At 35.0% G+C, this 24,562-nt stretch overlaps 3 protein-coding genes across 5 annotated transcripts; all 3 read left to right on the forward strand.

Moving 5' to 3' along the window:
- The first annotated feature begins 812 nt into the window (after positions 1–812).
- Positions 813–3,871, forward strand: LOC132164467 (scarecrow-like protein 34). The gene is made up of 2 exons (XM_059574983.1): positions 813–3,372; positions 3,475–3,871. The coding sequence occupies exon 1, from the start codon at positions 960–962 to the stop codon at positions 3,306–3,308; it is 2,349 nt and encodes a 782-aa protein (XP_059430966.1). The 5' UTR covers positions 813–959; the 3' UTR covers positions 3,309–3,372; positions 3,475–3,871.
- Positions 3,872–13,720: 9,849 nt separating this feature from the next.
- Positions 13,721–15,567, forward strand: LOC132163072 (scarecrow-like protein 14). The gene is made up of 2 exons (XM_059573270.1): positions 13,721–14,543; positions 14,843–15,567. The coding sequence occupies exons 1-2, from the start codon at positions 13,721–13,723 to the stop codon at positions 15,565–15,567; spliced, it is 1,548 nt and encodes a 515-aa protein (XP_059429253.1).
- Positions 15,568–22,082: 6,515 nt separating this feature from the next.
- LOC132163304 (scarecrow-like protein 14) lies at positions 22,083–24,538 on the forward strand. Of its 3 annotated transcripts, none has more exons than XM_059573543.1 (2): positions 22,083–22,875; positions 22,969–24,538. In XM_059573543.1, exons 1-2 carry the CDS (start codon positions 22,430–22,432, stop codon positions 24,410–24,412), a joined length of 1,890 nt encoding a protein of 629 aa, XP_059429526.1. In that variant the 5' UTR covers positions 22,083–22,429; the 3' UTR covers positions 24,413–24,538. The 3 variants fall into 3 exon arrangements, with proteins under 3 accessions (XP_059429526.1, XP_059429525.1, XP_059429527.1); XM_059573544.1 differs by having other exon boundaries at positions 22,663–22,875; positions 22,947–24,538; XM_059573542.1 differs by having other exon boundaries at positions 22,083–24,538.
- Positions 24,539–24,562: the final 24 nt, after the last annotated feature.

The raw sequence follows: 24,562 nt of genomic DNA on the forward strand, positions 1-24,562 counted from the left end.
GATTTACTTGCCAAAGGTATTATTCGTAAAAGTAAATTTCCTTAGTCCTATGCTACCTTTTATGTTATGAAAAATTTTGAAGTCGAAAAGGGGACCCCTAGGCTTCTAATCAATTACAAATCACTCAATGATATACTAGAATGGATCAAATACCCCATTCCAAATGTTCCATAAGTCTTGATTAATAAATTTTTAAAAGGTGGGTGAGAGGCTTTAACGGTGGTTATATATATATATATATATATATTGTTCTTGAGCCGCACGGAATGATTCAGAAAGGGGGTAGACGGGTAGTTGAGTGAGGCCTTTAGGAGTCAAAACATTTGAGATTGTACGGTACTAGAAGACAGACCAATAAGGGAGGGAATCGAATCACGCAGCCACGTGAGAAGGCAGATCACCATTGTTCTCCGGAGTCTTCACTCCCTCTTCAGTCTTCAGTCTTCACCCCCACCGTTCTTCGAAACTTCCTGAATGTCAGCTGAAGTCATTCGGATCAATGTATATGGACCATATGGTCATTATTTCTTCTTAATATTTTATTTCTTATTATTTTATCTATTAATTTAATTTAAACATAATAATTGAGAGTTTCAACAACGTAGGATAAAGTATTGAAAACTACTCCTGGGAATTGTTTATAAAAGGCAAGCCGTGCGCATACGGAAGGTGAGAATTGCCTCCGACAGAGCTGAGTGCCCCTTTCAGTTCTCTCATCACTTTCGGTTTCACAGCTGATAATTATTTGTTATTTCTCAGGTAAACGTGCTTGTTTCTCGCTGAGAATTCGACGGATATCTGAGGTGCTTCAACTATAAACTTTTTCTTTTCCTTTTCCTTTTATCATTTGCTTGTTCACATCTATGTTATAGATATATACTGGTCTTTGATCTGGTTTGGGTAGTTTCATGTTTATTTGGTCTGGTATTCGATTTCTTGGTTTGATACTATAAATAGCCATGGATCCTACGTTTTCTGGGTTGCCTGATTTCATAAACAATGTCTTGGTTGATGATGACCCTGCCTTTTCACCCAATTCCAATCAATACCCAGATCTTTTAAACGAGTACACATTCAATTTACCCTCCCCTGATTTTAGCTTCCTTGAAAATTCTCTGCTTTCACCTGACCTGGGTCACACTGATTTCGCGCCGCCGATAACTGTGGACCCAGCAGCAGAGCCATATGCTCCGTCCGCTGGCGATAGCATGAGCACACCGTCTGTGGGTACGAGTCCAGAGTTATACTCGTCCTCGGACGACAGTGAGTTCTCGGAAACGGTTCTCAAGTACATAGGCCAGATACTTACGGAAGATAACATAGAGGATAAGCCCTGCCTGTTTTACGACCCTTTGGGTCTCCAAGTCACCGAGAAATCGTTCTATGATGCTCTCGGTCAGAAATACCCTCCTTCCCCCAATCTACACCAAGAAGAACCAACTTATACGAATCTCAACTTGGGGAGCCCTGGTGATGTTTTTTCTGCAAGCAGTGGTGGTGATTATGGTACTAATAGTAGTTCTAGCGCTAGCAATAGCATTGATCCTCAGTGGGTCAGTGATGTTGGGGAGTACAAGTCGTCTTTTTCCCAAGTTGTTGTTCCTGGTGACTATGTTTTCCAGCCCAATTTGCAGCCCGCCAATGGATCACAGTTTTTAGCCAATCAGTCGAACAGTGTGACTAACGTCGGTGATGACATGGAGCTTTTGGCTCAGAACATTTTTAGTGATAGTGAATCTGTGTTGCAATTTAGGAGAGGGTTAGAGGAAGCTAGTAAGTTCCTTCCCAGGGGTAATCAGTTGGTTGTTGATTTGGGGACTAGCACGGTGTCACCCGAGTTGAAGGGAGAGGATCAAAAGGTGGAACTCATGGGAGAGAAGGGTGAGAGAGAGAATTTTCCAGATGGGTTGAGGGGAAGGAAGAATCATGAGAGGGAAGATGAAGATGTAGAAGAAGGGAGGAGTAATAAGCAGTCTGCGGTTTATGTGGAAGAGACTGAATTAACAGAACTGTTTGATAAGGTGTTGCTTTCCACTGAATCACTTTCTATGCTATGCGGTAACAATAACAATGAAGCAAGCAAGGCCTCACAGCCAAGTGGGCAGCCGCAAGGAGCTAATGGTGGGAAGAGTCGTTCTAAGAAACAGGGGAAAAAGAAGGAAACGGTTGATTTAAGGACTCTTTTGATTCTATGTGCACAAGCTGTCTCGGCAGGTGAGAATAGAACTGCAAATGAGTTACTGAAGCAGATTAGGCAGCACTCTTCCCCTTATGGTGATGGATCTCAGAGGTTGGCCCATTTCTTTGCCAATGGCCTCGAGGCACGCTTGGCTGGCACTGGAACCGGAACTAAAATGTTTTACGGGTCCTTCCTTTCCCATGGGATCTCAGTTACTGAAATACTGAAATCTTACAAAGTTAATCTTTCATCCTCCCCTTTTAAGAGGATGTCGCTATTCTTTGCTACCAAAATGATTCTTAAAGTAGCAGAGAAAGTAACAAGTCTTCATATTATAGACTTTGGTATCGGATACGGTTTCCATTGGCCACTTCTGATCCATAAGCTCTCAAAAAGAGATGGAGGACCTCCCAAGCTACGTATTACAGGGATCGAGTTTCCCCAACCTGGGTTCCGTCCTACAGAGCATATTGAGGAGACTGGTCATCGTTTGGCTAAGTATTGTGAACGATTTAATGTTCCATTTGAGTACCATGCTCTAGCATCACAGAACTGGGAGACTATCCAAATTGAGGAGCTCAAGATTGATAGGAATGAGATGATTGCTGTGAACTGTATGTACCGGTTTAAGAACCTACATGATGAGACAGTTGAAGAAACCAGTCCCCGAAATGCGGTTTTGAATTTAATCAGGAGGATGAATCCCAATATTTTTGTCCATACTATTGTTAATGGAGCATACAATGCCCCCTTCTTTGTCACACGGTTCCGAGAAGCACTCTACCACTTCTCTGCATTGTATGATATATTTGATGTTACTTTGCCCCGTGAGAACCAACAGAGGTTGTTGTTTGAGAGAGAGTTCCTTGGGAGGGAGGCTATGAATGTTTTAGCATGTGAGGGCTTAGAGAGGGTTGAGAGGCCTGAGACTTGCAAGCAATGGCAGCTCCGGACTATAAGGGCTGGTTTCAGGCTGCTCCCATTGGATCAAGAGCTGATGACCATGTTCAGGTCTAAGATGAAGGAATGGTACCACAAGGATTTTGTACTTGATGAAGACAACCACTGGATGCTTCAGGGATGGAAGGGCCGTATTGTCTATGCTTCCTCTTGTTGGGTGCCGAATTAGGATCCTTGTGCAGGATGTTTGTGAAAACTCATAATTGAGGGCGTAGCCGGGAAGGATACCATAGGTACTCAATTTTCAATGTTTTTCTCTCTTTTAAACGTGTCTATGTATGCTTATCTTCTTGAATTTTCTAATTGTGTTTTTATAATGTGATGATTCTGCTTAGGGATCTCAATTCTGTGGGTATCATGCTCCAGATTGCGAATGGTAAAGCGGCCTTTTTTGGGAAGAAGCATAGGGAATTTTCTTGATTGTATTGACTCACTAGTCATCAGATGTTTGTTACATTATCTTGACTCTTCCATGTTGATGATGGTTGAAGACTTGTTGATCATGTAAATGTAGATGGTGGTAGAATTATGAATAGGATAAAGACTTGGAATAAACTGCAAAGCCTGTCTACTGACTTGCTTGTTGGGACTTTTGTAGTAAAATCTGTTTGTTTCTTAGATGGTAAGGAGGGTTCTGCCCTTCTTCTTTGTACATTTTTCAATGAGCAGGAACTTGTGTGTTTGTTTTATCAGATGTACTAAAAGATGGAAAAATTTCAGAATTTCGTGATATTGCTCTTCTCTTCTGGTTTGTTCATCATTTCGTTGCGTACTTTAAAATTCTTAGGGAACATGGCCTCCTTTAAATATGAGTTTGGGAAAATAATGCTATGGATGCCTTTATTAAAACTCACTAGTCTTTAAATAGACTTTTACTACAATGAGATAAGATAAATGACATCTAATGATAATCTTAGTAATAATGATAAAACTTGGACAAAATTTAGAATGATAAAACTAATTTAAAAACATTCAAACGAATCCTTATTAATTATTGAAATCTTATTCTAACACAACTACTAAGTCTATCTCACTCTAAATATGTTGTTCGTCACCCTCTCTTTAAAAGCCAACTTTTAATTATGAGTTATACTTAGTGTTTGTATCATTTATATATGTGAACATAATATTAAGTCATTGAATACTAATAGATAAGTAGAGCCATTAAAAGAAAAATGATCATTATTGAGTTAGTGCCAATATAGTGGGCTACCATAGATGTCAACTGCAGAGTCTCACATGTGCATATAAGCTCTTGGGAATTATTATCTTGCAAACCGATTTTTAATTATAAATTTTACCCAAAGTTTATATCAAAATCATCTGTAACAGGTTTTTACTTCAAGCGGTTTATATGCAGTCACCTTCGAATTGAGTGGTAAAAGGTTGCTTACCCCACTGCTCACTCCCTCACGAAACTTACAACACTCATGTTTTTGTTAATATAACTAGCTTATAACCTGCGCTACGCACGTGATTCTTCATTATAATTTAATTTTAAAATTTAAACACATCATTTTTCATTATAAGTTAAAAAGACGTATACAAATATATCTTACCTCTTTAAAAAAATAAAAAAATAAAATTAAATCTTTGTTCCTATAAGTATATATGATTTAAAATGAATAGTATAAAGAAAAAGAAAATAACAAGAAGAATACATGGATTATAATATAGTTAAGACAAATAATTTTTTTTACTCATTCATTGATGAAAAGATCGCAAGCAAAAGCTTTTACAAACATAGCAAAAAGTTCTGAGGCAAATCATAGCCGAAGTTACGAGGTTACAGACATCAAAGATACATACATTATAAATCTAACATTCAAGACTTATCAATGACATCAACATCCGCTAACCCATGACTAGTCTTCAGTTTTAACAATAGATCTGTTCCAGACAAATTCAATCTCATGCATAGGTAACTCTTATTTCTCGGCCTTGAGAGCAGAAAACCCTTATGCCAAAACTCATCATCCTTGACCCGATAGGTCCACTTCCACAACCCAAGGGTCTAGACCAAAAGCAAATACTCCATAGATCATCAAGCGGGTAGATCAAGAGAGAGGACATGACCTTATTACAAGCAACAAAAAAGGAACAAAAAACTACAAGAAAATAGAAAAAACAAGCACGGAACGAACATGGAAAAACAGGAAAAGAAATACAAGGAAAAATAGACAAAAAGCCAAAAAACCACAAAAACAGAAAGCGATGCTGAAAGAAAATAGGCCTCAGAGCGAGGCTGCCAGAAAGCAACGCAAGGAGGCCTTTTCTTGATTATAATCACTCACTCGTCATCAGATGTTTGTTACATTATCTTGACTCTTCCATGTGGATGATGGTTGAAGACTTGTTGATCATGTAAACGTAGATGGTGGTAGAATTATGGATAGGATAAAGATTTGGAATAAACTGCAAATCCTGTTGAAGACGCTGTGTAATGACCCTATCCCTAAGCCTGTCTACTGACTTGCTCGTTGGGACTTTTGTAGTAAAATCTGTTTGTTTCTTAGATGGTAAGGAGGGCTTTGCCCTTCTTCTTTGTACATTTTTCGATGAGCAGGAACTTGTGTGTTTGTTTTATCAGATGTACTAAAAGATAGAAAAATTTCAGAATTTCGTTTCATATTTTTGCGTGCATGGTACCCTTCCACCCCTAAATACTATTCTCTTCATTTTTTAAAAAAATCAACGTTAAAATATTTTCACTTTTTATATTATATTATTTATCTTTTAATACTATTCAAATAAAAAAAATCATTACAAGGTAAAACATTTTTACTTTTCAATACCACTTTTTTACTTTCGTATACCAAACAACGCCAATCTCACTCATGGTTACTTCAAATGAGAGTTGGAAGTTTCTACCCCCTTTATTCACCATGGGGCACGCTTTTGGGTTTGCAAATAGATTTCTTGCTATGTGCATGGTCTAGGGCTATTATTGAGTTAGTGCCAATATCGTGGGCTATCATGGATGTTGACTGTGAAGCGTAGTGGTATATTACGATCCTAAGTATCTCACATGTGCATATAAGCTCTCGGGTATTATTCTCTTGCAAACCAATTTTCAATTATAAATTTTACCTAATGTTACGATCTATAGTATTGAACGACCGTATTTGTTTTGTAGAAAAGGATCAGTAGTTAATACCTACCAAGCGACCAGTCTTCACTAATTGACTGTCGTTGCTAGTTATTTCCCTTTTTTCAAAAGAGTAAAGCTAAAAATCGTATTTTCATTTTATAATTATTTTACAATACTATTAGGATATTTCTAGCTAATCTCTCCATCAACTTTGATAATTTTGAGATAAAAATGTAATTTCTATCCGTACTCTTTCGAAAAAGCTAAAAGCCGCACCGAATAATCGGTGAATGACACATCCGGTCGCAATTCTATATTTGGAGCTTTTTTCTTTCGAGATCATTTGTGGTTGTTGTATTAATTAAATAATGGTTGAAGGATTTTGCTGTCTCGGCATGGGATTGAGGAGTTGAAATCTTGTCTAGTACTTTTTATTTGGGCCATTTAACTTAAATGAATTTTTCAAATCAGGACAATACATAATGAAAAGAAATAAAGTATAACTTGTTTGACTACATTCAAACTGTGGTTCGGTCACTTCAAACCAATAATATAACTGATATGTAATGATATAAGGAGAATTAGAGTCTTCCTAGAATTCTTTCAAATATGACATGTTTTTTAAAATCACTATTAAATTTGAGATGATTATTATTAAATTTTGATATATTCGTGATTTTAAATGCCACATCATATTTGGAAGGACGTAAAGAGGACTGTAGTCCTTTTTATATCATTACTCCAAAACGGTGATAGAATTTTGGTTGTATTGATTATAAATGTTAAATCACCCGTTATCTTAAAAGCTTAACTTAGTATTAGACTCAAAAGTTCCGAGTTCGAACTTTATCTCTATCAATTCAACTCTTATTTTAATTAAATATTTCATATGTTAAGCATTATCTAATTAAAAAAAAAAAAAAAAAAAAAAAAACTTCACTGAAGGCCCCCGAACTTTCACTTGTTTTGAAATACCTCATAAACTTTAAAATCTCTCAATTTAGTCTCCTGAACTTTCAATTGCTCTCAATTTGGACCACTCCGTCAGATTTTACTGTTAACTTTTAACGGCAAACCCTAAAAAGATTAAAATACCCTTAATTTTCTTTTCAGCCAAAAAAAGAAAAAGACCACACGGTTCTGCCGTGAGGAGACCCACCGTGGGTCAGCTAGACCCACGATGGGTCTGCTGGAGACCCATGCGGGTCTCTGGCGCGCTGAGGCCCGCGCTGGGTCTCTGGCCAGTGACCTGGTCACAGGCCAGACCCGCGTGGGTCTCAGCCAAAATTTTTTTTGTTTTAATATTTTTTATATTATTTATTTTTTTAATTTGGAAGTAAAGGTAAATGTAAAATTTTTTTAAAAAAGTCAAGGGTATAAATATTATTGTCTTACTTTTAACGTTTTAAATCTGACGGAAGGGTTCAAATTGAGAGCAATTAAAAGTTTAAGGAACTAAATTGAGAGATTTCAAAGTTTAGGAGGAGTATTTCAAAACAAATAGAAGTTCGGGAGTCTTCAGTTAAATTTCCCCAAAAAAAAAAAAAAAAAAAAAAGTTTAAACCAAAATGAATTTACAGTTAGCTGTTAATTACAGTAACACTTCTTACTGTCTTGCTGTCGCTATTAGGATATTAGTAATGATCAGATCACATTGATCGACCGTTTCTTTGTACTTTTTGTTATGAGGCTGAAGTTTTTCAATTGTTTTGAAGAAAGTCAAACGTTGGAATTCTATGTTTTTTTGTTTGTTTGGTCATTCCATTGCATTATTTTTCACACGTTTCCGTGTTCGTTGGGTGGTGTCTTTAATTAATTAATTAACTTAATATTACATTAGTGATCATGTGAAAACGTTGAATTCTGGACTCTTGACGTTTGGAGCAGGGTGAAGAAAAAATGAAAGTGGATGCCTAATCCACGTGGTTGAAAAACATCTTACCATTTACCGGGGCAGCCGCCCACAATGTCTCCCTAAATGAATTTGGCTAATTAGCCTCCGTCAAAAAATATTTAATTATGCCTTTTCTTAACGATTTTGAAAATACTTTTTTTTTTTTCTTTCGAAATTATTAATAATTCAAAAACACAAGTAGATGTGTTTTGGGAAGAGTTATATATATATAGTATTATGATTTGACATAAATGTAAAAAATTGACTTTATATTTGTTAATGCATTTTAAATGTGCTTTTTGTGTTTGATTTGAAAAAGTGTTATGATGTCTCCCTAAATGAATTTGGTTAATTACCCTCAGTAAAAAAAAATTTAATTAGGCCTTTTCTTAACGATCTTGAAAATACTTTTTTATTTTTTTTCAAAATTATTAATAATTCAAAAACATAAGTAGATGTGTTGTGTTTTGGGAAGAGTTATATATATATATATATATATATATATATATATATATATATATATATATATGTGTGTGCGCGCGCGCGCGTGTGTGTGAAAGATTGATTTTATATTTGTTAATGCATTTTAAATGTGCCTTTTGTGTTTGGTTCGAAAAAAAGTGTTATGATGTGATGTAGATATAAAATTTATTTTTTGTGTTTTTAATAGTGTTTTCTATTTGAATTGTTTGTTAATATTTTTAATAGTGTTTTCTATGCGGTTTTCCTTTATGTTCCGTTTTCGCTTAGAGCTTTTTTTCTCTCTTGGTGCCCCTAAGCATAGCGTCCATCATGACTTTGCCTTGCCATCTCCACCGTGTTGCCGATCTCCACCGCATCTCCATCGCCGTTGCGCCACTGGCAACCTTTTCCTCTCTTTGCTCTGATGGTTGTTGCTGTGTTATGGGTTTTGTTGTTTTTGTTTTTTCCTTGTATTTTTTTGCTTGTCTTGTTATCTTAGCGGTTGGGCCTAGGACGTGAATAATTTTTTGGCCTTTCAAGTCAAGAAGAACTAGTTTTGGCGTGGTGCTTTCGTTCATGCTTGGAGAATGGCTACCTATGTCCCAGATTGAATCTGCATCAGGTAGATTTGTTCTATAAGCTAAAGATTGGGCATGAGTATATAGCCGATATAGACTTCATAGGATTTTAATGTAAGATTTGTATATTTTGACCTTTATGACATGTAATCTTTTAGTTTCGGCTAGGAATTTCAGAACTTTATGCTCTCTGATTATAAGCGTTTTTATACTCTTGATTATTCATGAATCATATCAAAATGAATTTCTTTCAAAAAACAAAAAAAAAATTATTTTAAGAAGAGAAACGAAAGGAAAAGAGCAAAAGTTTTAACAACTAATTTCAGACGGATTTTCTAGTGGGGTCCACATTTGAGAAAATACTTTCTATATAATAGACATGCTTAATTACTTCGAGAAGCCCAAACAAAAAACCTACTTATAAAATAAATAAATAAACTTGAAAAAATTAAGAAGAGAAAAAAAGTCAATCGGTGACCTCCTCCTCCCTCCGTCTCCACTTAGGATGGCCACACAGCCACTCTATTTTTTATATTTTTTTACGAGTTATCTATGCACAAGTTAAGCATATATATGTTTTGTCAAAATATTTCTACAACAAAAGAAAAATATAAATTTATAAAAAGTGTTTTGTGTTATTTGTTAATATATTAATTTTGAGAATATAAAATAAAAGGCAAAACAAAAACCTTAACAAACATGGCCAAAATACTTTTCAAATGTGGACCTTACGAAAAAAAAAAGCACTTTCTTAAAACCATAATCCAATGTAAGGCTAAAGAGGATGTGATGCAATCCAGATTACACGTGTCATTGTGGAGAACCTTGAGCAAAGAGGAGAGTTTATAAAGTGTACGTACGTGGACATACAGTTCTACTAGAGGTAGACATCTTGCTCAAACAACACTATACTGTAGAACAGAGACTTCGCGCTGCATTCGCAATTTCCCATGATGACCGCTCAAGCGAAATTGCAACATTTTTAAACAAAGGTTATTTTTGTAAACTCAATTTGAGTAAAGCCATATATCATATTTTATTTTACAATTATTCCGCAAAGTTAATATGACAATCAATCTTAATAAGCTAGATTGATCTAATAGTTGATTGAGATTGTCACACATAATATCATTGGCGGCGACATAGTGGTCGCCACTAATGTCTGTCATAAGCGGGAACACGTACCAGTGCCCTGCTAATGACAGACCAATAGAGATAACTTATGGTTCAGCTCAAACAATTTTGGTGTCAACGAAAAATAATATTAACGGCGACAACATTGAATGATTATTAGCGGTGACCTAAACAAGTTGCCGCTATTGATCATCATTAGCGGTGACAATGTAATGAGCGAGATGCTTGTAGTGTATAGGATAAAAATGTAATTTCCATTACTCAATTCATTAAGGATGGCTTGGTTGTCCAATGTATTGTGATTATTCCATTTTATCAATTGCAATAATAATATTCCAGAGAGGATTTTCTTTCAATTTTCATATAACTTTAAATTATTATTATTTTTTTTGGTTATAAAAAAGTGTTAAAAAGTTTGGTATTTATAGATTCAATTTTCCACGCACGCCGCCCCCCCGAGATGCCTTCAGAATTTTGTTGTTCTCATTAGGCAAGAAGGTGAAAGTATTCCGTTTCAAGTACGAGAAACGAAAAGCTCGCCCAAGACTCAAATGGCTGGCATGCTAGCTCATTCCATACATAACATATAGTTCAGCTGTGGGCTGCGCGCTGATGATGATTGAGGGGATAGTCAATTAAACATCTGATTAATTTCTTCGATGTGATTGTAGTACAAGACAACTTACACCAACGACGACCTTTTCAACACCAGCTGCTGACTTGATTTTGGTTGAGAAAAAACATTACACTTGCTAGGGTATCTGCATTTATATATATATATATATATACATGTAAACTCTGTGTATGGACACATGAATGGACAAGCCGCATGGGGTCAAATATTACGTACGTAGGTAAAAGAAAAACCTTCTAGCTTGACATGGACATTTTTGGATTCATGTTTCTGGATGTGGCAAATCAAATCTTATTCCTAATGTGTGCATCCATCCCACATGATGAGTAAAACGAAATGTCAATGTATTTGGCAGGGGGACATGTAGAATTATATATAAAATATATAGTGAGATATATGAAAGATGTGAAAGTAAGAAAGTAATAAAACCATTAGGGCTACGTACATCAATCTCGAATATATATATTTATTGTTCTTTGTGGAATCTGCCTTGCAGATTTGCTGCTGTAGCTTTCTGTGCTTGTTTCTCTCTGTAGGTTGTAATTGTTATGTTGGGATTTTAGCCTTTTGAGAAGGCCTGTAAACTGGGTGCTGTTTTGTTTGGTTGTGTTTGGTTTTTAATGAAATTACTCTTTCATCCAAAAAAAAAAAAAAAGAATATATTTATGCGTATTAAACTGTATTACAATACTTTTTATTTGTAAAAGGCTAGGCTAAAGATCGGTAAGGAAGAAAACCTAGACTAAATGAAGAAGATAATAAACCTACAAGGAAATTAATAGAATAAAGCCTTAATATATACAGAGAATATAAAATGGTAATAAAAAAAAAAAAAAAAAAGATTGATAAAAATAATTTTTCATATCCCAACTCTGGTCAATGGGCGAATTCATTATTAGATTTGTAGATCCCATATATATATATATATATATATATGAATCATAAATCGAATTATGAATTTGCAGAAGAGATGGTTGAAAGAATGATGTATAACATAACTCAATAAAAAAAGAAATTAACAAAAGATGTGTAGGAGAATGAAACCATACATTTCTCATTAAAAAAATCTATAGATGTGATATTGGATTGTATCAAACCTAAATTCAAAATTTTAGGTTAATCGGTTTGGATCCATGGTATTAAATTAACCATTCACACCGGTAATATCTTTCTAACATGATACTTAAATCTTTTTTATTCACAAATATATATTTAATATTTTTTCTTAATGTGTGAATCCATTACCACATTGATTATACTCGCCTCTAAACAAAAGTCTTTTTAGCAAGTATATATCACGCCTTAATTATTACCAAGAGCTCAATTCTCAGAATATATCCATGCAAGTCATAATTGTTTCTTTAGTTCACTCTTCCATTGGTAACAGTCAAGATTTATGTGGAGTTCATCATATATGTGTTACGCCCAATACTTACTTTGTCCAACCATTGACATTGATACCACTATTGAGATACTAGGCTTTGTTTGGTGATATTAGCAAACAGTCGAAAACACAAAATTATTTTCATATTTACATCACGTCAAAACATTTTTTCAAACAAAAAACAAAAAGTACGGTGATATTAATTGCAATATCTTTTGTTTGTTAATGTCTTTTGGGAAAAAGTGTTCAAACATGGAATTTTTTTGGAGAAATTTCACTTTAAACCCTTGAATTACTATACGTTTTGAGAAGACCCCTTAAATTTTAAAAACTCTCAATTTAACCCTTGAACTTTAATTTGGTTCAATTAACCCTACTCCGTCAAATTCAACCGTTAACCCCTAACAGAAATTACTAAAATAGACTAAATTATCCTTCGATTTTTGTTTTCCTTTTAATTTTCATTTGAAACTTAAGGGTAAATTTGGACTTTTATAAAAAAATAAGGAGTATAAAGGTCATTTTTATCATTTTTAACGTTTTAAATTTGACAGAGGAGATACATTGCATCAAATTAAAAGTTTAAGGGGTGAAATTGTGAGTTTTTGAAATTTAAGGGGGGGTCTTCTCAAAATGTGTGGTAGTTCAGGAGTCTTAAATGAAGTTTTTCCGAATTATTTTTGTGATTTAAGAAGTATTTTGTGTTTTGAAGAGTGATTTGTGATTTTGGTTATTCGTTAATGTTTTTATTGTGAAAAAAAAAAAGAAAAAAAAGAAAGACATGATGTTTAACAAACAAGCCCGTTTGTAAAATGACCTAACTCAATAACTTACACTAGAAGATTTAGATTCAATTATTGTGTTATATTTTTCATGTAAAACGATCTTTGTGATCAGTTTCAGGATTCCACGTGTGTACTCAAAAAATTCTAAACTGACTTTCATGCGAAATCAAGAAGCTCGTTTAACTTTTTGTTTTAGTTTTAAGTTTCATCCTGTCATCATCCTGATGTTGATGGATCATGGATCTGACTTAAACCTTTCTGCAATCAGTATACGTACTGTTCTGTACAGCTGATGAAAACGACATTCTCTCCGGCAGTCAATTTTGGAGGCGGATTCTTTCTTATTAAAGAAAGAAATGCTTTCTCCTCCTACCCCCAGCGCACTGCCCATATCCTCAGCTTTCTCTTCAGTACGCAAGGCATTCTCTTTGTTTCTTTACTTCAATTCATACTCTGAGGAATTAATTATATATCAGAGTGACAACTTTGTTAAAAACATCTTTTTAATGATGTTATTATTGTATATGCATGTTATATGGAATTAACATTGCCATCTTACATCTTAATCTGCAGGAAATTTTAAACATACCTATATATTCAAAATTGTTCACCTTCAAACATGAGCTCAAAGGGAGAAAGCGACACCACCCCAGATGCTGTTCTGAGCAACATAAGGCAGATTCTTATGGATGAAGGGTTGGAGAATGCAGCCTCCTTCATGTTCCCTGCTGCAACACTTGAAGCTGCTGAAAAGTCTTTTTACGATGTACTTGGTGAGAAATATCCGTCCTTAATCAATCAAAATGTAGATACCCCACTCATCAACAATTATTATGGTTGTAATGGCAATATTGCAAATGATAACAACGCTATTGAATCCATCTTGGTTTCTGATCTCTCTCAGCAGAAACCCTCTCCTCCGGCACCTCAGCCATCGGAGGTGTTTGATAAAATATTACTCTTTAACAGTGAAGATGGGCGAGGAAGGATGTTTCAGCAGAGTGAAAAACACAAGAGAAAACGGGTTAATAATAAAGGGGATTTAGTTGACATGAGGGCTCTCCTCGTGCACTGCGCAGAAGCAGTGGGAGGAAACGATATCAAGAGTGCAAAAGAACTACTGTCGCAGATTAGGCAGCACTCTTCTCCTTTTGGTGACGGATCCCAGAGACTGGCTCATTGCTTTGCCAACGCCCTTGCAGCACGCTTGGTTGGTTCTGGAAGTGAGTTATATGCTGCTAAAAAGATTTCTTCTGTTCATATCTTGAAAGCTTGCAGGTTGTTTATTTCAGCTTGCCCTTTCATGAGGATGTCGAATTTCTTTGTGACACAAACGATTATGGACCTGGCAAAGAAGGCAACAAGGCTCCACATCATCCATTTTGGTATCCAGTATGGTTCCCAATGGCCTAGCCTTATCCAGCGCCTCTCTCAAAGACCAGGTTTGATTACAAATAGCAATTAATCTCAAAATTAAGGATACAGGAATAGATAATACACTTTAATACTTTTATTTACTTATGAGCTCAAACTACGATGCACACAGAATTGAATGAAAGAAACCGTGTCAAGGGAGTTGAATGATGGAGATATGGTTCGAATTTATAACTTCTACTATGATATACCATATTAAGAGTATGTTTGAAATTAAATTAGAAAGCTTAAAATGTATTTTTAGTAAGTGCGAGTAGATTATAAACGCAGACACTTAAACCTTGGTTTAATTCAATACTTTTAACAGGTGGGCCGCCTGTGCTGCGCATTACAGGAGTAGATTTTCCCCAACCAGGTTTCCAGCCGGCAGCAAGGGTGGAGGAAACGGGGCGTCGTTTAGCAAATTATTGTTACAGATTAAACGTCCCTTTTGAGTACAACGGCATAGCGCAGAAATGGGAAACTATCCAATTCAAAGACCTCAAGATTTTGAGAGATGAGATGGTCGTTGTCGACTGTTTGTACCTCTTTAGGTACCTACTTGATGATACGGTGGTGTCGAGCAACCCCAGAGACACCGTTTTGAAGTTGATCAAGAAGATCAATCCACATGTTTTCATCCATGGGGTCGTTAATGGATCCTACAATTCCCCATATTTTGTTTCACGGTTCCGAGAGGCGTTATACTATTTCTCTGCGGTGTTTGATATGTTTGAAGCCAATGCGGGGCGTGAAGATGAGGAAAGGATGGTGTTTGAGCGAGAGATATATGGGAAGGAGGTTTTGAACGCCATTGCGTGTGAAGGGGTGAAGAGGTTTGAGAGGCCGGAGACGTATAAGCAGTGGAAGGTTCGGAATCAGCGGGCTGGGCTGAGGCAAATTCCGTTGAATCAGGAGATGGTGAAGAAAGTGAAGGCGCATGTGAAGTTGTGTTACCACAAGGATTTCTTGGTGGATGACGATGGGGAGTGGCTGCTGCAAGGATGGAAGGGGAGAATCCTGTTTGCTCTCTCCTGCTGGAAAACTGCCTGACAGGGGAGATGACGCCACTATGGTTCCTGAAAGTCGTAAATGTATTCTTCTTTCTTTCTTCTTATGGAGGGCTGATGCATGTTTTCCATGGCTTCGAGGTTTCCTTGTCTAAATCTGTGTATGGCATGGCATCTTGGACTTTCACATACATCTTTCGTTGTCTTAAATATATATATATATATATATATATATATAGGTTGTGGTATAAGTATCTTCAGTCTGGTAGACTTATATGGGGCACACGTGCACGTGTTGACATTTGTGTATAACTGTTAATTTCTGTTTTCTACTGGATTGTGCTTTAATTTTGCTGCGAGTCAAATACAACTTAATTCTCTGGATATCCAGATTGCACAGTGAGCTGATTTGTCGTCTTCTCTTCCCTTGCGGTATAGTCATCGCTGGACCCTCTAAATTTTCAATGCTTTTGTAATTAAAACTACAAAAACTTAAACAATTAATGACTCCTTAATAATGTTTTTGGCTAAAAAAACGTTATTATTATTGGCTAGTGACGTTTAAATCGTGTTTTTTTTTTTAAAAAAAAAATAGATGACAAAAATTGCATAGACTGAAAATTTGATTAAAGTCGTTTGAATAGTGAAAATATAGAGAAAACACTACATGCATTTTCACTAAAGTGGCACCTTTTAGAAGGTGATGTGTGAATAGTAACTTACTATTTACGAGTCGCTATTTGCGCATGAATAGTGAAGCATGAATCGTAATACTATTCAAACGTCACTATTTTATGAATAATTAATGACGTGCCAACAGTTAAAAAGTCGCATTTTAATGATATTTTCTAAAAATGTCACTATTCAAATGTCATTAAATATGGAAATTTGTGTAATGTATCTTCCTAAACTTTAAAAATTTTCAATTTAGTATATTCAAACTTTAAAAAGTTTATATATAATGTCACTTGATTTGAAATTAAATCAAACGGAATATAGATGAAATGTTTCTTATACTCATGTATTTAATAATTAAAAATTATTTTAAATCAATTGGAATATAGATCTCTTTTTCTTTTTTTTTTTTCTTTTTTTATTAAACAAGGTAGTTTTGGGTATTTTGGCATCTTTTGTTTGGATTTAACATAAAATTCTAATAGAACGTTGATATTACAAACTTTTTAAAGTTTGATACATTAAATTAAGAGTTTTTTTTAAAATTTAGAGAGATAATTGCAAAAACGTTGAAAGTTAATAAGGATTAAGTAAAGTTTCTCATACTAAATGTGAGAAAATTTGAATCTACACATAAGAGAGAGTGTTATAATATTAAATAATTAATTATTTACCACTTTGCTATATATTATTTTTATAACATGTGACATATGTCGTTATATAATTGGATCTAACGTGTCACATTAACAAGATAGAAGTTGATAATAAAGAGTACTTATTTGTTATTTTCACATACCACATAGAATTAATTTATTGCAAATTGCTTTTTTTTTTTTTTTTCCTTTTCTTCAATACGAAGTATGAGCAAAAATAGGATGTCTGGTTATTTTAAGGTGCGAGTTCTTCATATTTTGAAGAAAATTAATTGTTGTTTAAAGGATTGAAATGTAGATGCTCTTGGCTAGACTCTTAATTATACCATTTGCAAAACCTTAATATTCGTTAATTATATATGTGTTATACTTTAAAGTTTCTTTTATAACTATTTACATATTAATATATCTAGCTAGTTTCACACTCAATATTGGATTTAATACACACGTAGGCAAAAAATTTACAATCCAAAGTATGCTGCTGATTAAGCATTAGTAGCTCATCCTGAAAATCCTGAAAATTAAAAGAATTTTCACGACTTGCAAAGAAAAAAGACGTAGGATTAAGACCACTGATTATGGAAGATATCAGATCTTCATCATCAATTAGTTTTTCAACTTTTTCTACAGCTGCAAGTAGGTCAGCCTGGCCATACTTTTGCAACTTGAAGATACTAGGAACAAGTTTTGGAACCTAGCTTGTTTCAGGTTCTATAGTTGATGTTTGATATATATGGGATATTCTTGAATCTTGATCAAGATTGGGATGCAAGACCATGCCTGCTTGCTATGAGGTGTTTAATCCATAGATTGTGGATAAAACATTTTCAGACAAGGTAGCATTGACAGCTAGCCACATCAAATAGTTGCTCCTGTCAAGTTTCTCCGACATAAAATTGGGTGAAATTTGGAATGAAAATGGTAGGATTTGTGGAAGAAGATGAAGAGGATGAACCTGCAGAAGTGTTTGAAGAAGCCACAACAATATATAGTTTGGTTAGGGTTATGATACCATGAAAAACTTGTATTTCAGTGAAGTCTTACAAAGCTTAATTTACAAACAAAAGCACAAGGTATTATATACAAGTGCACGTTAATCTAAAAACATAATGATGGAATGCTAATTACAAAGATATCCCAACAACATAAATATTAATTAGCTAAAGTTTAGCTAAAGAACACCATTTCTTTTTCTTTTTTTTTCAACTTTTTAAAAACATCTACATTCAGCATTTTAGCTATCTACTACAAGAAATTGTGGCATTAGCCGCGGTGACCTAAAAGTCACTATTACGACATTTTCTTGCTACTATGGCCTATGGAGCTTATTTATTTATTTATTTTTTGTAATGTCTACTTTCACTTTTTTAGAGAGAGAACAAGGTTTTATTATTATTATTATAGACAAAGTTTTCCTTCAAATTAGGTTAGAGGAATTCCCTTCAACCTAGTTTATAAAAGTGACATGCACGTGTCCATTGAACATATAAGATATGCATGTTTTTTAATAGTATGGACAAAGTTGGAATAACTTTTATTAAAAACTCAAGTGCACCTCATATGTTGCTAAAAAAATGAACACGTGTCACTTTTATATATATACTAGATTAAAGGGAATTCTTCCAACCCAGTTTGGAGAAAAACTTTGTCGTATTATTATTAAGGATTTGTTGAGCTATAGTATTCAACAAATTTGTGGAGTACTTAGCACTGTAGGAGCGATCAGCAAATCTTTAGCCATTTTTTTGAGCCGGATTTAAGTCTTTTTGAGAAATTTTTGTTATGAGATTAGCCAAAATAACTTTTTGACTATTTTGTTGAGATGAATATGAGTGCTCTAATACCTTAAGTTAAAGTCTCATTAAAAAACTCTAAAGTATTTATTTCTCCACTACCAAAAATTATTAAATATTATCCTAATATCTTATGTTTAAGGCTAGTTAGAAGTATTTTTGAGGTATTTATTTTCATGATATCTAAAAAAAAAAAAAAAAAACCTCATGAAGCCTCTCTCTCTCTCTCTCTCTCTCTCTAGTGAATTACATTTTTTTTTTCTTTCTTTTGATGCAATCTTTGTAGATTTCAAAATCTTAATTACCTGCCGGCCTCTAGCTAGGTCATACTTGTGTAGTAGGCAACTGGGTAAGTCCTTGACCAGAGGGTTGTAGATAATTCAATGGAAAATTAACCTTATTGGTGGAAAATTTTCTATTATTTAAAAATGAAAAGGTCTAAGTCACAGGGTGCAAGGGAAAGAATATCCATCATATAAAGATAGGATGAATATGGTCCATCATAGACATCAAACATATTGCTGATGCAGACCAGCAGTCGTCTACTGTATCAAAAACGTGTAGCCAGTGGAGCTTATTTTCCGTGTTTGGAGGCTTTAAAGAAATGCTAGGGTTTGGATGCTTGGATGAGCTGATCACAAGAAGGTTCCAAATCCAGATGCAGGCTTGTGTGTAGATTTTGTCTAATCTTTTGGCCCCTTTTTTTTTTTTTTTTTTTTTTGCGGATAATAAGAATTTATTCATTAATTTTTTTTTTTCTCTTCTCCAAACAAAAACAATCCAAACACAAAACACTCATAAAAAAAAATAATAATAATACAAAATACAAAAACAGTTTCTATTTTTATATCATAGCATAACACTTAAAAATTAAAAAATTAAAATTTTTTTTTTTTAAAAAAAAAAAAAAAACTTAAAAAAGTCTTTTTAACAAAGCCATGATATATATTTTTTTTCTTTTTCTTTTTCTATCCAATAACAAGTGCTACTTTATTGCAAATGCTGCTGAAATAACACCCTATGTCGATTTGAGCTCGATCATATATATTAGCACCCAAAATGGGTTACCAGGCTCAGGGAGATAAAATTAAGGTATATATATATATATATAATTGAATAAATGTATGATGAAATACAGATTTATCATGATAACTTATTGATAAATTAAATTAAAAAAAAAATTATAGATTAATATTGCGATGTGTTAGAGAAAAAAATATTGTTTTAATATATAGAAAGTTGATTTTCACGTCAATGAGAAAACTTCTAAAATCAAATTATAATTGAGAATACTATTTGACGTAGACGTCCAAGGTATATATATATATATATACATATATTAAGTCATTTTCAGATTTTTATGCCTTTTTGAATTGAAAAGTTATTTTTCCCGTGGAGTTTGGACACGAAAACTGGTAGGTCTGACTAGTGACTAGGCCACTAACTTTTGGCTGCTGGTGGACTTCTTCTAACCTTTATTCGTCACACCAAAGCTTATCAACATCTCTTCTCGATCCTTCTTTAATTAAGTGAAACATATATATATATATATATATATATATATATATATAGGAATTTATTCGCAGCAAGCAAACGGAGTAAAATTCTTTTTTGTTTTTTAATTTTTCAAATATATATTGAGTTAATTTATATTATAATATGCAGTATGAAAACATTTCTTCTGATAAACAAGATATAATATCAATTTTATTATCAATCTTGCTCAAAGTCAAGGCCTCTATCTCTAAATGTCACGCTATTTAACATGCAATGGCTTGCATTGTTACATATTTCCCTTTCTACGATATATATTTATATATATATATATATATAAAAGAAAAGAAAATAAGCTATTGTAATTGTAGATTTCAATTTTCAACCTATCCAAGCTTGAAATCTTAAAAGTCAACAAATGCAATGTGCAAGAAAAGGATCCATCATCCATGCTACGTGGGATGGGATGAATCTGGTCAATCGGAGGATCAATCTCCGACAAGGGGACTGTCGTTTCTCTGCCGAAAATAGAATTCATCAGACCCATCTTTTCTTAATTAGTTAATGATAATGTTGGCCATTTGCAGGCGTCGGCTGTAGTAGTGGGCCGCCACCCATTACGCCAAAAAAAGCACAACTTTTATGAATGTCTTTCTGGGTGGGAAGAGGGACCGGTGTCTCTTGAAAATCTCAGAGGTTAAATGCCTTTTTTTTTAACACGTGCTTTGGCTACTCGCTGTGAATATATATATATATATATATATATAATAGTCATCTCAATTTGTAAAAATATCATAAATAATAAATTGATATTTTCCTTCGTACTAATGATATTTTTCATAAATATCATAACCCAATCATTTACGAAAAACCTAAACTGAGCATTTCAGGAGAGAGCCCACATGAAGTCCATGGAGAGACAGAGACGTGGGTGGTAAGTTATCTGGATTCAGCGGGTAGTCTAACGCGATATTAGTTGGAGATAAGTCAAATCAAATGGTATAGGTGAAGAATGAATGATAATTAATGTTTGATTAATCCAACCTATTTGATCCGACTTACATGCTGTTATTTTAATGTTGTAGTTTAATTAACAGTCAAGATTGAATTTTAAAATTGTCTTACTTTTAAAAAAATCTAATAAGAGAAAAAAATGAAAAGAGATTTTGAAAAATTAAATCTTAACCATTGATTAAACTACAACATATTTAATAATTTTGCTATTTTATTGCATGTTATGAATCTAGGTTACTCCAAACAGAAAGGATTTGTTTTCACCTAAGATTTTGTTTTATTGAATTAAACCACTTATACCCACTTGGACAACTCTATAGCATCATATCACATTTTTATTCTATTTTGTTGATCATTTTTTTTTTCTTTTAACAAAAACTAATTTAAAGTTTGATTGGCATATTAACAAAATGAGATAAAATATATTTTCGATATTATTTTTATTTAAATATAAATAAATGAATGAATAATGACAAGAAGTACGATACAAAAGATGACTAAGACATATATATATATATGATTAAAGAATGAAATAATTGAAGCCAATCGAAACAATGAGGTTTTATTGGCTTTTGCCCAATAAAAAAAAGGGGGTTGGGTTGGCTTTATCTCATTTAGATTCTTCATCATTTTCTTTATATATATATATATATATATATATATATATATATATATATCCAACTTTAATTAGTGGGAAATGATTCAACCCATCCAACCAAATAATCTTGTTTTGTTAACTCTCTCACATCAATTAACGGACCAGGATTCAACACGTACGTCACTCTTCAATACAATAATCCCGTGTTCACACTTTCAAAAGCGTGGTCAATTACTTGTTGATCAAGGTACTCTAGTTATCTGCCACGTAGACAACACAGACAATGATAAGTTCCACTTGGCTTCAACATTTACATACTACTATTTCCGTCACCCAAAAAGGGCTGGCGGCTGTCGTTTTGACCCTTTAAGTGTGTTTCCCAGAAGGTTCAAAACCTTGAGGATGGGGGGTTCCTTTTAGGTTCGATTAACAGGAGCCAGTGATCCCCTATCTTCTTTAAGCCTGCAGATACTGATCTTTACTCCAATTCTTTGATTACCCATGTTTTAGTTTCAACAGATTCTTTGATTTTCTTTTCCTGATCAGTATTCTTTCTTATCAGCCAAACAAAGAATTTTCACAGCTCTGTTTTTTCCACCAAGCTTCTTTTTCTAAGTCGTAGGTCTCAGAACTTGATATTAGAGTTGGGTTTCTTGAAAGTCAAATACTTGGGTCTTTATGGATACCCTTCTCGAAAGATTTCCAAGATCCATGAATAAATTCACATTCGACCATGGCTCAGTTCCACTGTTTTCAAATGATCATAATCTTGTAAATCGGTTTGATCAAGTCAGTGATGAATTTGTCAATCTGCCTAATGTCCGTCCAACCAATTCACGAGATTCTAGTGATTCGAGTGATCCATCTGACAGTGGTGACTTCTCCAATGTTTTCCTCAAGTACATAAACGAGATGCTTATGGAAGAAGACCTGGAGACTAAGCCCTGCATGTTACAGGACTGTCTGGCTCTCCAGGCTGCTGAAAAATCATTCTATGAAGCCCTTGTTCAGGAATCTCCTCCATCATCATCATCCAATCAACTTCATCCTGGTCATTTCCACCAAAACACCGAAAGCCCAGATTGTACTTCTCCTGCTGGCAGCAGTAGTGAGTGCACTAACAGGTATGCTGCTCCCTTCAAGTCCCTTCCAAATGGAAATTTTGAAATCATTGATTTAGAGAGCATCCCATCAGTGCCTGATCCAGAGAAAACCAGGGATGTGGTGGCAGAGGCAGAGAAGAATCGGAGGGACTCCTCAAGGGGAAAGAAAAATCATCAGCGCCAAGATGGAGACGATCAAGGAAGGAGCAACAAGCAATCGGTGGTTTATGCAGGAGACCCCGTGCCAATAGATCTGTTTGATAAAGTATTGTTGCTTTGTCCTAGTGAAGAAGACAGCTCTGCTTCGTGTGTATCTCATGAATCTTCAGGAAATGGAGGAGGAAGCAGCAGAAAGTTCCAGCCTAATGCCAAAACAACGCGTTCGAAGAAACAGGGCAACAAGGGGGAAATAGTAGATTTATGGACTCTGCTTACTCAATGTGCACAAGCTGTGGCAAGCGGCGATCAAAGAACTGCAAATGAACAAATCAAGCAGATCAGGCGACACTCATCTTCCTCCGGAGATGGAAACCAGAGATTAGCTCATTACGTCGCAAACGCCCTCGAGGCGCGCTTAGCGGGCACAAGGGTGCCTGTTTATACAGCCCATGTGAGTAATGGAAGATCAGCTGCCGACATCTTGAAAGCCTACCAGGTATACGTTAAAGCATGCCCTTTCAAGAGAATGTCAAATTTCTTCGCTAATCGAACAATCAGGAAACTTACGCTATCCCAGAAAGCATCAAGAATTCATATAATTGATTTTGGGATTCTGTATGGATACCAATGGCCCTGCCTCATCCAACGGCTCTCTGAAAGGCCTGGCGGAGCTCCCAAGCTTCGCTTGACGGGGATTGAGCTTCCCCAGCCGGGTTTTCGGCCCGCAGAAAGAGTTGAAGAGACAGGGCGTCGGTTAGAGAACTATTGCAAGAGATTCAACGTCCCTTTTGAATTCAGCGTCATAGCAAAAAAATGGGAAACAATTCAGCTCGAGGATCTCAAGATTGACGGAGATGAACTCACCGTTGTCAACTGTCTGTACCGTTTGAAGAACCTCCCTGACGAAACAATGGTGGCCAACAGCCCGAGAGACACGGTGCTGAAGCTGATCAAGAGAATAAACCCGGATTTATTCGTGCACGGCGTTGTCAACGGAACATACAATGCGCCCTTCTTTGCCACGCGGTTCCGGGAGGCGCTCTTCCACTTCTCCGCGTTGTTTGATATGTTTGACGCCAACGTGGCTCGCGACGATCGGAACAGGTTGAATTTTGAGAAGGAGATATATGGAAGGGATGTTATGAACGTCGTGGCCTGCGAAGGTCTGGAAAGGGTGGAAAGACCAGAGACTTACAAGCAGTGGCAGGTCCGTAATTTGAGGGCGGGGTTCCGGCAGCTCCCATTGGACCAGGATATCTTGCACCAAGTGCAGAAAACAGTGAAGTCAGAGTATCATAAGGATTTTGTGGTCGATGTGGATGGCCAGTGGATGCTGCAGGGATGGAAGGGGCGTATTGTCTTTGGTCTTTCTTTTTGGAAACCTGCTTCCAAGTTCTGAATAGTCAAATTAGATTTGAATCTATATGTTTTTTCTCTTCTTTTCTTTTTTCCTGAGCAGCACTGATGTTTGATAATTGATATGCTCACCCAGTCAATATAACTAGAAATTTTTATTGCATTGCCATCAGTATTACCTTTTGGGTTTAAT

This window comes from Corylus avellana, chromosome ca10, assembly GCF_901000735.1.
Source record: "Corylus avellana chromosome ca10, CavTom2PMs-1.0".
NCBI classification, from domain to species: Eukaryota; Viridiplantae; Streptophyta; class Magnoliopsida; order Fagales; family Betulaceae; genus Corylus; species Corylus avellana.

Bases quoted from the DNA above. Each gene is read 5' to 3' on its own strand.
- LOC132164467 (XM_059574983.1), top strand. From the start codon at position 960: ATGGATCCTACGTTTTCTGGGTTGCCTGATTTCATAAACAATGTCTTG.
- LOC132163072 (XM_059573270.1), top strand. From the start codon at position 13,721: ATGAGCTCAAAGGGAGAAAGCGACACCACCCCAGATGCTGTTCTGAGC. The intron at 14,544-14,842 runs GTTTGATTACAA...TACTTTTAACAG, and splicing joins GCGCCTCTCTCAAAGACCAG to GTGGGCCGCCTGTGCTGCGC.
- LOC132163304 (XM_059573542.1), top strand. From the start codon at position 22,430: ATGGATACCCTTCTCGAAAGATTTCCAAGATCCATGAATAAATTCACA.